Source organism: Scyliorhinus torazame, chromosome 6 (genome assembly GCF_047496885.1).
Source record: "Scyliorhinus torazame isolate Kashiwa2021f chromosome 6, sScyTor2.1, whole genome shotgun sequence".
NCBI classification, from domain to species: Eukaryota; Metazoa; Chordata; class Chondrichthyes; order Carcharhiniformes; family Scyliorhinidae; genus Scyliorhinus; species Scyliorhinus torazame.
The window spans coordinates 107,775,978-107,791,452 of NC_092712.1; the positions used below are offsets into that span (position 1 = coordinate 107,775,978).

General features: G+C 46.4%; 1 protein-coding gene across 1 annotated transcript in view; it reads right to left on the reverse strand.

Annotated features, from left to right (window-relative positions):
• itga8 (integrin, alpha 8) overlaps positions 1-15,475 on the reverse strand; it is a 328,234-nt gene that overhangs the window by 284,345 nt on the left and 28,414 nt on the right. The window contains exon 7 of the mRNA XM_072508666.1: positions 6,602-6,727. Within this exon, the coding sequence (XP_072364767.1) occupies positions 6,602-6,727 (126 nt within the window). The remainder of the gene's footprint in view (positions 1-6,601; positions 6,728-15,475) is intronic.

A 15,475-nucleotide genomic window follows, 5' to 3' on the forward strand; every position in this document is an offset into this window, starting at 1 on the left:
ATTAGAACATAAAACCCCTCTTCGCCCCCCACATTCGCCCCACCACTTTGTCCAAACGTTCTTTTTAATAATCCACTCATTCCAGTTTTTCTTCTACAATAAAAGTCCACGCTTCATCCGCCGTCTCAAAGTAGTGGTGCCTCCCTTGATATGTGACCCACAGTCTTGCCGGTTGCAGCATTCCAAATTTTATCTTCCTTTTATGAAGCACCGCCTTGGCCCGATTGAAGCTCGCCCTCCTTCTCGCCACCTCCGCACTCCAGTCTTGATAAACGCGGATCACCGCGTTCTCCCATTTACTGCTCCGAGTTTTCTTCGCCCATCTAAGGACCATTTCTCTATCCTTAAAACGGAGGAATCTCACCACTATGGCTCTGGGAGTTTCTCCTGCTCTCGGTCCTCGCGCCATAACTCGGTATGCTCCCTCCACCTCCAACGGACCCGCCGGGGCCTCCGCTCCCATTAACGAGTGCAGCATCGTGCTCACATATGCCCCGACGTCCGCACCCTCCACACCTTCAGGAAGACCAAGAATCCTCAGGTTGTTCCTCCTTGCGTTGTTTTCCAGTGCCTCCAACCTCTCCACACATCGTTTCTGATGTGCCTCCTGTATCTCCGTCTTCACCACCAGGCCCTGTATGTCGTCCTCATTCTCGGCTGCCTTCGCCTTCACGACCCGAAGCTCCCGCTCCTGGGTCTTTTGTTCCTCCTTTAGCCCTTCGATCGCCTGTAGTATCGGGGCCAACAGCTCTTTCCTCATTTCCTTTTTTATCTCTTCCACGCAGCATTTCAAGAACTCTTGTTGTTCAGGGCCCCATGTGAAACTGCCACCTTCCGACGCCATCTTGGTTTTTGCTTGCCTTCCTTGCCGCTGTTCCAAAGGATCCGCTGCAATCCGGCCACTTTCCTCTCCTTTTTCCATCCGTGTCCAGGGGGAATTCCCTTCTGGTTTACCGCACGGTGTTTTTAGCCGTTAAAATTGCCGTTGGGGCTCCTATCAAGAGCCCAAAAGTCCGTTCCACTGGGAGCTGCCGAAACGTGCGACTCAGCTGGTCATCGCCGCACCCGGAAGTCATGAGGGAACCATGGTTGACAAGAGAGGTTGAATGTCTTGTTAAGAGGAAGAAGGAGATTTATGTAAGGCTGAGGAAACAAGGTTCAGACAGGGCGCTGGAGGGATACAAGATAGCCAGGAGGGAACTGAAGAAAGGGATTAGGAGAGCTAAGAGAGGGCATGAACAATCTTTGGCAGGTAGGATCAAGGAAAACCCTAAGGCCTTTTTCACATATGTGAGAAATATGAGAATGACTAGAGCGAGGGTTGGTCCGATCAAGGACAGTAGCGGGAGATTGTGTATTGAGTCTGAAGAGATAGGAGAGGTCTTGAATGAGTACTTTTCTTCAGTATTTACAAATGAGAGGGGCCATGTTGTTGGAGAGGACAGTGTGAAACAGACTGGTAAGCTCGAGGAAATATTTGTTAGGAAGAAAGATGTGTTGGGCATTTTGAAAAACTTGAGGATAGACAAGTCCCCCGGGCCTGACGGGATATATCCAAGGATTCTATGGAAAGCAAGAGATGAAATTGCAGAGCTGTTGGCAATGATCTTTTTGTCCTCACTGTCAACAGGGGTGGTACCAGGGGATTGGAGGGTGGCGAATGTCGTGCCCCTGTTCAAAAAAGGGGCTAGGGATAACCCTGGGAATTACAGGCCAGTTAGTCTTACTTCGGTGGTAGGCAAAGTAATGGAAAGGGTACTGAAGGATAGGATTTCTGAGCATCTGGAAAGACACTGCTTGATTAGGGATAGTCAGCACGGATTTGTGAGGGGTAGGTCTTGCCTTACAAGTCTTATTGAATTCTTTGAGGAGGTGACCAAGCATGTGGATGAAGGTAAAGCAGTGGATGTAGTGTACATGGATTTTAGTAAGGCATTTGATAAGGTTCCCCATGGTAGGCCTATGCAGAAAGTAAGGAGGCATGGGATAGTGAAAAATTTGGCCAGTTGGATAACGAACTGGCTAACCAATAGAAATCAGAGAGTGGTGGTGGATGGCAAATATTCAGCCTGGATCCCAGTTACCAGTGGTGTACCGCAGGGATCAGTTCTGAGACCTCTGCTGTTTGTGATTTTCATTAATGACTTGGATGCGGGAGTTGAAGGGTGGGTCAGTAAATTTGCAGACGATACGAAGATTGGTGGAGTTGTGGATAGTGAGGAGGGCTGTTGTGACTGCAAAGAGACATAGATAGGATGCAGAGCTGGACTGAAAAGTGGCAGATGGAGTGCGAGGTTGTCCATTTTGGAAGGACAAATATGAATGCAGAATTCAGGGTTAATGGTAGGGTTCTTGGCAATGTGGAGGAGCAGAGAGATCTTGGGGTCTATGTTCACACATCTTTGAAAGTTGCCACTCAGGTGGAGAGAGCTGTGAAGAAGGCCTATGGTGTGCTTGCGTTCATTAACAGAGGGATTGAATTTAAGAGCCGTGAGGTGATGATGCAGCTGTACAAAACCTTGGTACGGTCACATTTGGAGTACTGTGTACAGTTCGGGTCGCCTAATTTTAGGAAGGATGTGGAAGCTTTGGAAAAGGTGCAAAGGAGATTTACCTGGATGTTGCCTGGAATGGAGAGTAGGTCTTACGAGGAAAGGTTGAGGGTGCTAGGCCTTTTCTCATTAGAACGGAGAAGGATGAGGGGCGACTTGATAGAGGCTTATAAGATGATCAGGGGAATAGATAGAGTAGACAGCCAGAGACTTTTTTCCCGGGTGGAACAAACCATTACAAGGGGACATAAATTTAAGGTGAATGGTGGAAGATATAGGGGGGATGTCAGAGGTAGGTTCTTTACCCAGAGAGTAGTGGGGGCATGGAATGCACTGCCTGTGGAAGTAGTCTAGTTGGAAACATTAGGGACCTTCAAGCAGCTACTGGATAGGTACATGGATTACGGTGGAATGATATAATGTAGATTCATTTGTTCTTAAGGGCAGCACGGTAGCATTGTGGATAGCAAAATTGCTTCACAGCTCCAGGGTCCCATGTTTGATTCCCGGCTTGGGTCACTGTCTGTGCGGAGTCTGCACATCCTCCCCGTGTCTGCGTGGGTTTCCTCCGGGTGCTCCGGTTTCCTCCCACAGTCCAAAGATGTGCAGGTTAGGTGGATTGGCCATGATAAATTGCCCTTCGTGTCCAAATAAGGGTAGGTGGGCTTACTGAGTTACAGGAGGTGTGGGCCTTCAGTGGGGTGCTCTTTCCCAGGACCGGTGCAGATTCCATGGGTTGAATGACCTCCTTCTGCACTGTAAATTCAATGATTCAAATCTACCAGTTAGCCTGCCATCTGTTATCGGGAAATTACAAGAGCCTACAATAAAGATAGGGCGAGTGAGCACCCTGAGAACATTCAGCTAATCAGAGGGAGCCAGCTCGGATTTGCAAAAGTTAGGTCACTCTTGTTGTAATATGTGCCAGCATGCCATTATAATGGAAAGGCACTCGGCAGAGCAAGGGTTAATGTGGGACCGGAGAACAGCACTGCCCACATTTTGATGTACAGAACCACATGGTAATAGACCCAGAGAGTACACTCTGGAAGCAGCCTACATGAAGAAGCAGCTCCGCCCATGACCATATCTGGGATCTGCAAATAGTTAAAGATTAACAATACACCGTTCATGCTTAAACATACAAATCACAAGCTCCTCATAATTGAGACACCACATATGAACCCGTCATACAACATGGTACTCAGTGGAGGCATCATAGTACAACAATCCTGGTAAACTAATTGAATTTTTTGAAGAGGTAACAAAAACAGAGGACATAGGATTATAATTGGATATAATTTACATGGACTTCCATTTAACCCCTCAGGAGAGAGTGTGAGCTAAAGCTAAAGCTCATGGAACTGAAAGCAAATTATTGACTTGCTTAGAAAATTAACTGAGTGACAGGAGACAGACAGTAGGTTAGTGTGCAGGACCACTAACTGGCAGAATGTGACAAGTGGTGTCAAGTATTTACTGGATTTGTTCACAACTTATACGATGGAGTGGAAAGCCACATATCTAAGATTGCCATTCAAAGTATTTGCAGTATTGCAAACAAAGTAGATGGAAGCATAAAATTGCATGGAGATATTGATAGATTAATTGAATAAGAAGGTGGATTTCAAAATATGCAAATGTAAATTCATCCACTTTCAACTGAAAATAACAGAATGGAGTAGGGTCCAATTTGGAAAAAGTGAGAAATAGTGGAGGCCCAAAGCGACCCGAGGGCTTGTGCACATTAATCATAAAAATGTCAGTTACGCACTGAATTATGTTTACATTTGTATTTGTATCTTCTGTTGTTTTGAAACCATAAATCCATTACTAAAACGTTTGTTAAAAAAAGAGCATGTTCAAAAAATAAAGGCTCCTGTAATACCTAAAGTATAAAAATGCAAAATTTGTGGAATGGTTAAATAAAGCCCTGGTTAGATCACGGCCGGGATTCTCCAAAATCGCGGCAATGTGTTGATGCCGGCATAAACACTGGAGTGTTTCACGCCGGCATCAGCGGGCCTCTTGGCCCAGCGATTCTGCAATCCACAGGGGGCCGGCATGGCGCTGGAGTGCTCCATGCAACTCCGTCTGCCGATACGGGCCCCAGCACTTCTGTTGCGGGTCCGTGCATGCGCGCAGCGGGTGTTTTTGCACTGGCCCGCGCGCAACATGGCAGAGCCCTATTGCGGCCTGACGCAAAAGATGATAGGGCCCCCCCGGAATGCACGCGTCCACCGATTGGTTGCCCCCGATTGCAGGCCTGGCCGTCGTGGAGGCTCCCCCCCCCCCCCAGAGCCTGTACCACCCCTCCCCACCAGGCCGGCCCCTGCAGCCACGATGCTGAGCTCCCGCAGGCGGAACCATACAGGAACCACGGCGGCGGGACTCGGCCTGTCGACCGTGGAGAATCGCCGCGGGGTCCTCTTTCAACGGCCCCCGACCGGCGCCGCGTCGACTGCGCGCATGTGACTGCCACCGATTCTCTGGTCGCCGGAGAACCACCTCTCGCCGTTGGACCCTATCGCGGGCATTCTCCGCCCCGTGCTGATGGCGATTTCGGCGCGGAGGCTTGGAGAATCCCGCCCCACAACTGTGGAAGAATATAATGGCCTCCCCAATGGCAGGTTTGATAGCATGGGGTCAGGAGGGTGGCTGGCAGGGACCCTGCCACTTGCCACCCTCTGCCCCGATTAAATTGTGGTGGGACAACCTGTGGGAACCTTTTGCCACTGCACTGCCGCTTTGGGCTCTTATGTGGGCAATTAATGCCCACTTAAAAGTCTCATTCCGCCACCATTGGAATTCACCTGCTTAGAGCTAATCCTCCTGCCTTTGCTGCTGGTCCCCATGACCCTCAACCCACAACCACCAACCCCCTACACTTCTGCTATCACTTTCTGGTGGCCTGGGTTCATCGGTGATCCTGGACCTCGGGTAGGTGCATTACCAGCCGCAGCCACTGCTGACAACCAATGGAAGCTGCCAACTACAACTGGTTGGCAATTCTCAATGAGCGGGACTTTCCTCCCCCACATTACATATTCCCATGCAAGCCCCATTGCTGCCCAGTTAAGTGCCTAATGGGCACCTAATGCAGAAGACCGTCCTGAAAAGAGGCGAAGGGAGCTTTTGCTGACTTTCTAGCCAGCCAGTGGCTAGAAATATTAAATTCAGTTGCTAGAGTACTGTGAGCAGTTCTGGGAACTACATCTTAGGAAGGATATACTTTCAAGATATCAAAGGAGAGAAATAGGGTTGATAAACAGAAACTACTTCTGCTGGTTGGGGAGTCTAGGACCCGGAGGAAATAATCTAAAACCTAGAGACAGAGCTCTCAGGAGTGAAATTAGGAAACTTTTACACACAAAGAATGAGGGAATTTGTTACTTTTCAAATCTGAAACTAATAGATATCTGTTGACCAAATACAATGAGGGATATGGAGCAAAGGCAGTTGTACGGAGTTAGGTCACAGATCAACCAATAATCTTATTGAATGGTGGAACTGGCTCCAGGGGTTAATTGGCCTACTCCTGTTCCTGCGTTGCTAAAGATAATTGGGACATTCTATCAAATCACTGAACCACGTCAGGTCGAGAGAGCACAATATGTCATTAAAGTAATTCTGTCCAATTATAAGAATACAAGAAACAGGATCCGGAGTAGACAGTATAGCCCCATGGAGCTGGCTCTGTGATTCAATAAAGTTTTATAAGGTTTTACGTCAACTCCCTTTTTGTGCCTTATCTCCCGCAGCCAACAAAAAAGCTGTACTTTGAAATGCTTTTTACATGTAATGATGGCAACTAAACTGAACACAGATTCATGAGGGAATGGAAGAAAACAGGTTTGATGCCAAAAGAGGACAAATCCATCATGGCTCATCAGAGGTAGCTTCAAGGGCTGACTGACCCCTGCTGAGTTTGCCTCTTATTATATAATCAGTAACACCATCTTTGAATTTAGCCTTCCGAGGGAGCTGTTATAATGTGCTTGGCTCTGTTTATTGTTAGTTTTTTAAGTGATTCAGCAAGTCTCACTCACCTAGGTAGTTGTCATCATAATCAGCAGGAGCCACTCCAGTCTGTCGTTCTCCATTCACTCTACGTTGCAAATTTCTGAAGTCATATCCATTTAAAATGTCAAATATTCCTGCAGTAATCACCTGCCCTGTGTCCAAAAACACGTTGAAAAGACATAAATTATCAAAAAAGATACTTAATGTGCATCATATCACAAATGTTTATCACAATGATCTATCATTGACATAGCCAGACTTCAGATACCAGCATGGATTGTTTCAAATACCTTCCATCTAAAAGTAAAAATCAATGCAAACAATGTTTTAATCAGTCTAGATGAGGTGAAACTAAAAGACTCACTAATCTCAAGTAAAATAAATGTGATTAATATTCATTTACTGACCAATGTACCTGAGTCCAGAACTCAAACTCACCCTCACAATCTACCATTAACACGAATGTAAACAATGTCGGATGCTTTTAAATACTCAGTTGGACGGAAAAATAAACATCCAAATTGCGTGCCATAACAAAATGGTTGTCATTTTTTTGTCTGGAGTCTGGAGAGGGTACATTTTTAGTCTAATGCTCATCTGGAGCAACACAAAAGTTCGAATTTTGTCCCAGCCACTGACAACACTTACATTGACATGCCATATCTCAAACAATGTTTTTATGCAATGCAATTTCATTAATCGTTTAGATGGTTTGTAATTTTGGCATCATCGTTTTTCCAACTAAATGCCAAGAAGTAAATAAAAAGCCATGGGCTGGATTGACCATTCCTGCGGCTAAGTGCCAATGCCAACAGAGGATCCATGGTGTTTCACGACGGGAAGATCGGCGTGAAGCCTCACCGATTCCAGTACCGGTGAGGGGCTCGCACCGATGCTGTGTGAAACACCCGCGGAATGCGTGGAAAACGGTCAGAGTATCGCAGGGCTGATAAGCTGCAGCGTGCATGCTTACAACCCAAACACACGCACCGGTCGCGCCGGATAAAATGCCGCTGGCCATGCTGGACCGCAAATCCACCCACCCCGACCCCACAGCCCACCTCCTGGTCACTCCCCATCACTCCCCCCAGCCCTGGCAGGAGCCCCCCTGCAAGCGGCACAGATCCCGACCGAGTGTGGCAGCGCTGGACACTGTCCGCACGCCCTCACTCTCTCCCCGCAGCCGGGCTCCCGACTGGTGAAACCACACGTGGCCTGCACCGTCGGGAAGACGGCCCATTGGAAGCGGAGCATCGCGGATCGGCCCGATAATTATATGCAGCCAGGGTTGCAACTACACGCGGCGCGCATCCCGATGATAATTTGGAGGGGGCGAAGCATTGCGACCAGGCGTCAAACCACCGCCTGCCCCGATTCCGGCATTGGGCTACAGAAAATCCCGTCCCATGTAGTCACAGATATCCAAATGGCATGGCAAAAAAGTTTTTAAAATATCTTTTTATGGGATGTGGGCATGGCTAAATTGTCCTGGAGAAGGTGGTGGTGAGCTGCCTTCTGGAACCCCGACAGTCCATGTGATGTAGATATACCCACAGTGCTGGGAGGGAGGGTGTTCCATGATTTTGACCCAGCAACAGTGAAGGAACAGTGAGATATTTCCAAGTCAGGATGGTGGGTGACTTGGAGGGGAACCTCCAGGTGGTGGTGTTCCTATGTGTCAACTGTCCTTGTCCTTCTAGATGGTAGTGGTCGTGGATATTGAAGGTGCTGTCACAGGAGCCTTGGTGATTACTGCGGTGCATGTTGTAGACAATACACACGGCTGCTATTGTGTGTCGGTGATGGAAGAAGTGAATGTTTAAGATAGTGGATGGGCTGCCAATCAAGTGGGCTGCTTTGTCCTGGATAGTGTCAAGCATCTTGAGTGTTATTGGAGTTGCATTCATCCAAGAAAGTGGAGAGTATTCCATAACATTCCTAACTAGAGTCTTGAAGATGGTGGGAAGGCTTTGGCGAGTCAGGTGAGTTCTTTGCTGCAGGATTCCAGCCTCTGACCTATTATAGCACAGTATTTATATGATAAATCCAGTCAGTTTCTAGTCAATGGTAACACCAGTGTGTTGATTGTGGGGGATTCAGCAATGATAATACCATTGAATGTCAATGAGAGATGGTTAGATCCACTCATTTAGGACATGGTCATTACCTGGCACTTGTGTGTTGTGAATGTTATTTGCCACTTGTCAGTCCAAGCCTGAATGTTGTCCAGGTCTTGCTGCATATGGACGTGGACTGTTTTAGCATCTAAGTCAATGCTGAACATTGCGCAATCATCAGCAAACATCCCCACTTCTGACCTTATGATGGAGGAAAGGTCATTGATAAAGCAGCTGGGCCTAGGACACTACCCTGAGGAATGTCTGCAGTGGTGTCCTGGGACTGAGATGATTGACCTCCAAGCACAACAAACGTCTTCCTTTGTGTCAGGTATGACTCCAAACTGCAGAGAGTTTCCCCCTGATTTCCATTGAGCTAGGGCTCTTTGATGCCACAATACGCCAAATGCTGCCTTGAAGTTAAAGGCAGTCACTCTCACCTCACCTCTGACATTCAGCTCTTTTGTCCATGTTTGAACCAAGACTGTACGGAAATCAGGAGCTGAGTGAGCTTGGCAGAATCCAAACTGAGTGTCAGTGAGCAGGTTATTGCTCTGCAAGAAATGTTGGATAGCTTTGTCAACAACACGTTCCATCACTTTGTTAATGGTCAAGAGTAGACTGAGAGGTTTGGAAATTGGCTAGGTTGGATTCCTCCTGTTTTTTGTGGACAGGACATACCTGGGCAATTTTCTATATTGCCAGGTAAATGTCAGTGTCAGAGCTGGACTGGAGCAGCTTGGTTAGTGGCGCTGCAGGTTATAGAGCACAAATCATCAGTACTATTACCGGAATATTGTCAGCGCCCATAGCCTTTGCAGTATCCAGTGCTTTCAGTTGTTTCTTGATATCACGTGGAATGAATCAAATTGTCAGAAAACTGACATCCGTGATGCTGGGGACCTCAGGAAGAGGCCGAGATGGATCATTCAACTGGGTACTTCTGGCTGAAGATGGTTGTAAATGCTTCAGAAATGTCTTTTGCACTGATAGACACTGGGAATGGTACAACATAGATTTACAGCAGGTTTTCCACACAGCGGACTGAAATTAATGGCAGTCCACAGCCCCTACAAGGAGATTCCCAGAAGCCCTGATGATTTAAACCTGAATAGGCACTTAATTGCCTGCAATTAGGGCTCCTCTAGCCTTCATGACAAACCTCCTACCTCCTAGAACACCCGGCCAATCAGAATCTGGCATCTCTTCACTACCAGCAGCACCACTGTCAACTGATGGCCACTACTAGTTCTTTGGACACCCAGGAGGAGGAGCAACCATCGAGGCTCCAGAACCAAGGAGGTTGCCTCACCGAGACCAGTCAGACAGGCTCCAGCGAGGTGAGGGTTTGATATGGAGGGCAGCGGGTCTGCCCGCATAGCAGCTCTTACCACTGGTAGGGCCCTCTATTGGTAGAACAGGATAGTGTCCTTAAGTGGCATATTAAGGACACTGGAATTTTCCTGGGGGTGGTCTGGATCCCCTGCAGTGGCCAAATCCTGATTAATGCCTGGGGGCAACCACCTGGACGCAGACTGGGGGACCAACACTACAAATAACATTTTTAATCCCAACTCCCCCAGGTGGTCATGACTGTGAGATGGGCCACTGCAGCCGCACGGACCCTCAGGTAAGGATATTCTCCCCTGCGTAGTGGTCTATTGTGGCCAGCATAACTCTCACCTTTATTAGAAAGACTTCAGAGGGTGCCACCAACTTGGGGTACACTCCTTCTGGCTTATCTACATCGGCAGCTCCCACATCTGACAGTGAATGTACCATTATGTCAGAGCTGGACGGTCTCCTATTGGTCCACCCACCTCCCTTAATTGGGGCATGCACCTCAGCTATTGCTTGGTCATTCTCAGCTACTGATGCAATGCAGGGTCAGGACTGGAAATGGTCTTGACATTGGGGACCAGGAAACAAAAATCCTGCTCCAAGTCTTTGGCTTCCAGGCTAGGACAAACAGTCTGCAGAAATTTGTGAAGGGTATATCAGCCATAGAGGGAGAAGCATCTCTTCTTGTGGGTCAGAGTTGATTAACTTTGCGAATTTAGGCTAGAATTTTCCAATGTTCAAGCCGGAGGGATCTTCTGTCCCGCCGACAGTGCACTGCCGCCACAGGTTTCATGGTGGCAAGGGGTGTATTCAACAAGAAACCCCGTTGACAATGGCAGGACAAGAAGATTCCATCGTCAACCAATGGCAGGCGGCCTCCGCTGCCGCCAAAAGCGTAACGGGTTGTGTGAAAAATTCCATTCCTGTCATAAGATGAATTTAGCCTACCAACATGCATGGGCCGGAATTTTCTGGCCTTGCCTTCTTGTGGATCTTCCGGTTCTGCCAAAGTCAATGGACTTTTGGCATACGCGCCATATCCACTGTGGGGAGAACCTGCCTAGGCATGGCTGGAAAATCCCGCCCGTTATGTGTTATTTTCTATTATTCGGATCATTGCACAAGAAATTGAAACTTGAAGTAAACTGTATTCTGCTAGTTCATATATTACAAGTAAAATCAATTATTGATTTACAATTCAACTCATCTCACTAAAATCCAGGGGAAAGGCATAAAGGGAATATGGGAGCTACAGTATGTCATGCAAGTAATGTAGGTTTTCATTGCAACGTAAAAAGACTGGATTAGATTTTTCCACAGCTTATTTTTTGAAAAATTGAGCAATGGAACATTATTTTATTCAGGAATGAGGTTCTCTGTGGCATCGCCCATATGTAATCCAGTTTGGAATGCAGTTGAAATATTGGCAAATCCAGGTAACTGTAGCTACTTATAAAGTGTTCAGGTGAAAGGGCGGTTGTAACTGCATAAAATTTAATTGTATGATTTAAAACTTATTTCTATTTTTTAAAGATTTATTTTAGGAATAATTACATCTGGTGTATGGGGCAGAACTTTGGATCTCCGAAGGGAACTAGACCAGAGTCAGGCTTGCTCCCAGTCTCAGGACACCGACCAGCTGTTCCCACCTCTGGGCCATTTAAGAACATGCCAATTCAGGGCTGAAGCAGTCAACCACAGGCAAGTGGTAGGTAATTGAGCCTATTAAAGAGTCAATTAAGGTCCCTCTGCCATGGACTGGAACTTTCCAGTCGGGTAGGCAGAACCATCACGATGGCCGGAACACAGCAGATGAAAGCAGGTGGCTGACCTGGGAGAAATTTGCCTTGGTCACCTCATCAACCACCCCCCCCCCCCCCACCCCCCTCCCCCCACCCTTTCACCAGTCTGTGACCAATAAATGGCCACCGCTGCTGCCACAGGTTGCACACTGAAGGGGTTTCACCTCCACAATTGCATTCCCCGCAGCTGTGGCCAGCTTTTATGGAATACAGTTTCGGGACTTTTCGATGGCACCTCCATCTTGACATGCCCTCTGTCTCTCTGACCTACATCTGCACTGCGGACCTCTGACAAAGGGGCTGCTGCACACTCAGTGCTGGAGGGCCTCCCATTGGCCATCCAGCATTGGGAACCCACCCAAGGTCCATAATTAAAAGGTAAGCATTGTAGCGCACAAAGACTCACGAGAGACGAATAGAGATGAAGTCAATGAGGCTTTATTAAACGTGACTTGTTCCCCGCAGTTCAGTAGCAGACTGGCCTGCGGGGGAGAACTCCTGGTTCTTATACTCCGCCTTCAGGGCGGAGCTAGAGGTCAACAGCCAACCAGGACCCGGGATCTGTCAGCCAATGACATCACGGCTTCACAGTCCCACATGACCCCTAATGCATACTACCACAAGCATGCTCTCTGATCACTGGCAAACACTCTCTTGTTGTATCCTCTCTTTTGATATTATAGGGCAGGGTTTCTCAAACATTTTAAGCCGTTGAACCCCTTAGTGGCCTTCCAAGAGCATTGGTGAACCCCAAATACTCTCATAATGTCGACGCCCCCATTTTGCTACGTAAAAGGTGCAAACACGGAAATCAAATGTAAGCAAGCCTTTTCTAGCTATGTCTGTGTATATTTTAGGAATTAGGAAGAGGCACACAGTCACAAATACATTCTCCAGCCTCGTGGCCCCCACACATTATGCCCTGGCCAAGCCACCCTCCCATGGCCCCTTCACATCAACCCCTGGAACTAGTCCCCATTTGAGGAGAGCCGAACCTAGCAATAATTAAAAAGATCTCTTGCTTAAAAAAAACATATGTTTCACATTTTGTCATTTTTAAAGGGAGGAGCGATCTGGAAAATTGATTCTCATATTGGACACACACATCTCTCTCCCTCATACACACACACACATCTCACACAAACACTCACCCCTCAAATGTTCGCTCCAAGGCGCGCACGATCCGTTAACTCAACACGTTAACTCTATTTCTCTCTCCAATCGCAGCTGATTATTTAATCCTGGGAGCAATCGCAGCATGTTGCAAACCTTTGCTCACCTTGTGATAAAAAGACCAACTGCAGCATGCAACTTCAGGTTAGATCAGCTGCCCACTAACAGGCCCGAGGTAAAACCTGGCACATCAGTTTTAACCATGGGGTGACGGTTGTGATGCAGTCAGGTTGCTAATGGGCCACATTACTTTGAAAGGCTCATCATTCTGGCATCAATTAATTCCTTGGACTATATTATTTATAGAATGGAAATGGCTGCACAAAGAAAACACTTTGTTCACCACATGGGACTCCATTAAAATTCTTCTGCAATATAATTTTAACCTTCTGCCCTCCATTGACAAGATGGGTTTTTATTGATCAGCTGGTAAAATCTGAGCAAATCAATGTACCCAGAAGTGATCTTTATATAGCTGTATCTGAAAAGTGAATACATTAACCTGCATTATTAAATATGATTCTTTCCCCAATGCTTATGAAATAAATAGTGAATACTTATTCATTCAGAGGTAACACCGGTAACTCTAAATGCTCTGTGACACAAAAGAGGTAATCTAAAGCCCCAGGCTTTAGATCAAAATGGCCTTGGATGATAATACAGGTTTACCTGAATTAAATTTACATAGGAACATAGGACCTAGGAGTAGGAGTAGGCCATTTGGCCCTTTAAGACTGCTCCAGAATTCAATAAGATCATGGCCGATCCGATTGTGGTCTCAACTCCACGTTCCCATCTGCCCCGATAACCCTCGACTCCCTCATCTATCAATAATCTGTCTAACTCTGCCTTGAATAAACGCAATCACCCAGCCTCCACTTCTGTCTGAGGAAGAGAATTCCACACACTAATGACCCTCTGAAAGAAAAAAACATTCTCCTCATCTCCAACTTAAAAGGCAGACCTCTTACTTTGAATATGTGTGTGCCTTGTTCTAATCTCCCCCACAAGCATTTACCCTATCAGGTTCCCACAGGATCTTGTATGCAAGATCACCTCTCATTCTTCTAAATGCCAATGGGCCCAACCTATAACTGCTCAATATTGCAAAAATTACTAGTGGCATCTTTGTTCTCACACAACATACAGCATGTAAGAGAATTAATTTATTCCCTGTAAAGCTTCCTTTGATTCATTTGTCCAAACACAATTTTTTTAAAAGGCGATGCCAATGAATGTGAACTGACATCAGAAACAACAGAAATCACTGACTTATAGGATTTCTCATTTCAAATGTAAACCTTTATCAATGCATGGAACACAGAGGCTTGCTTGCATAATAACTTCAGATGGTTAGAGCTAAGACCAAAGAGCAAAGAACAAAGAAAAGTACAGCACAGGAACAGGCACTTCGGCCCTCTAAGCCTGCGCCAACTATGCTGCCCGTCTAAACTAAAATCTTCTACACTTCCGGAGTCGGTATTCCTCTATTCCCATCCTATTCATGTATTGGTCAAGATGCCCCTTAAACATCACTATCGTCCCTGCTTCCACCACCTCCTCCGGCAGTGAGTTTCAAGCACCCACTACCTCGGAGTAAAAATACTGTGTAAAAATAAAGCAAAATAATGTTTTCTTTCCACTGACATCACCAATCTACATTAACTTGAGAAGGGCGCATCATAGTGTAAATGTGAATGTGAAGTTCCAGGTTGCTACCGAACAATTTTTCATTTGATGATTTCTTCAGCAATGGGGCAGGGACTACATTCAATTCTCAGTCCCTATAATTGCTACAGGTGCACTATATTTTAATAATTTATTACGGGGCTAGCATAAATTTCTATACAAATTCTTGAAACAGAATGAACAAATTTAAAAACATAAATACATCTGAACAATGCTTTACCAGCAAGAATCAAAAACAGATGTATATTCGTCACCATTTGGAATTCCTCCCCAGTAAGGCATTAGAACCTTTTAGTATTTAAACTCTCTGCATCAAAACATTTAAGGTAAATTTTAAGGGTAGCTGTGGGGTAGTGGGACTGGACGTGGGGGTGGGATGAGGGGAAGGTAGACAAGGTGGGGTATTGCTTGCCCGCGCCCCCTCTTCCACGACCCCACCCTCCCAGGAGCTTCACTGGGGGCAGCCTTAATGAAGTAATCATGCGACTTTTGACTCTCAGAGAAAAGGAAGGCCTGCCCTCAAGAGTGTAATATTCTTTGATTATGCTAATGTTGAATCTTGATGTGGTAGTGTTAATAAAGAACATTAGTTTTACAACAAAACTATTTATTACTAACATTACTCTAAAATGATGTGGAGATGCCGGCGTTGGACTGGGGTGAGCACAGTAAGAAGTCTTACAACACCAGGTTAATGTCCAACAGGTTTGTTTTGAATCACTAGCTTTCGGAGCACTAAAAGATCACTATAATGTCTAAGATTAATACAGATGAAAAT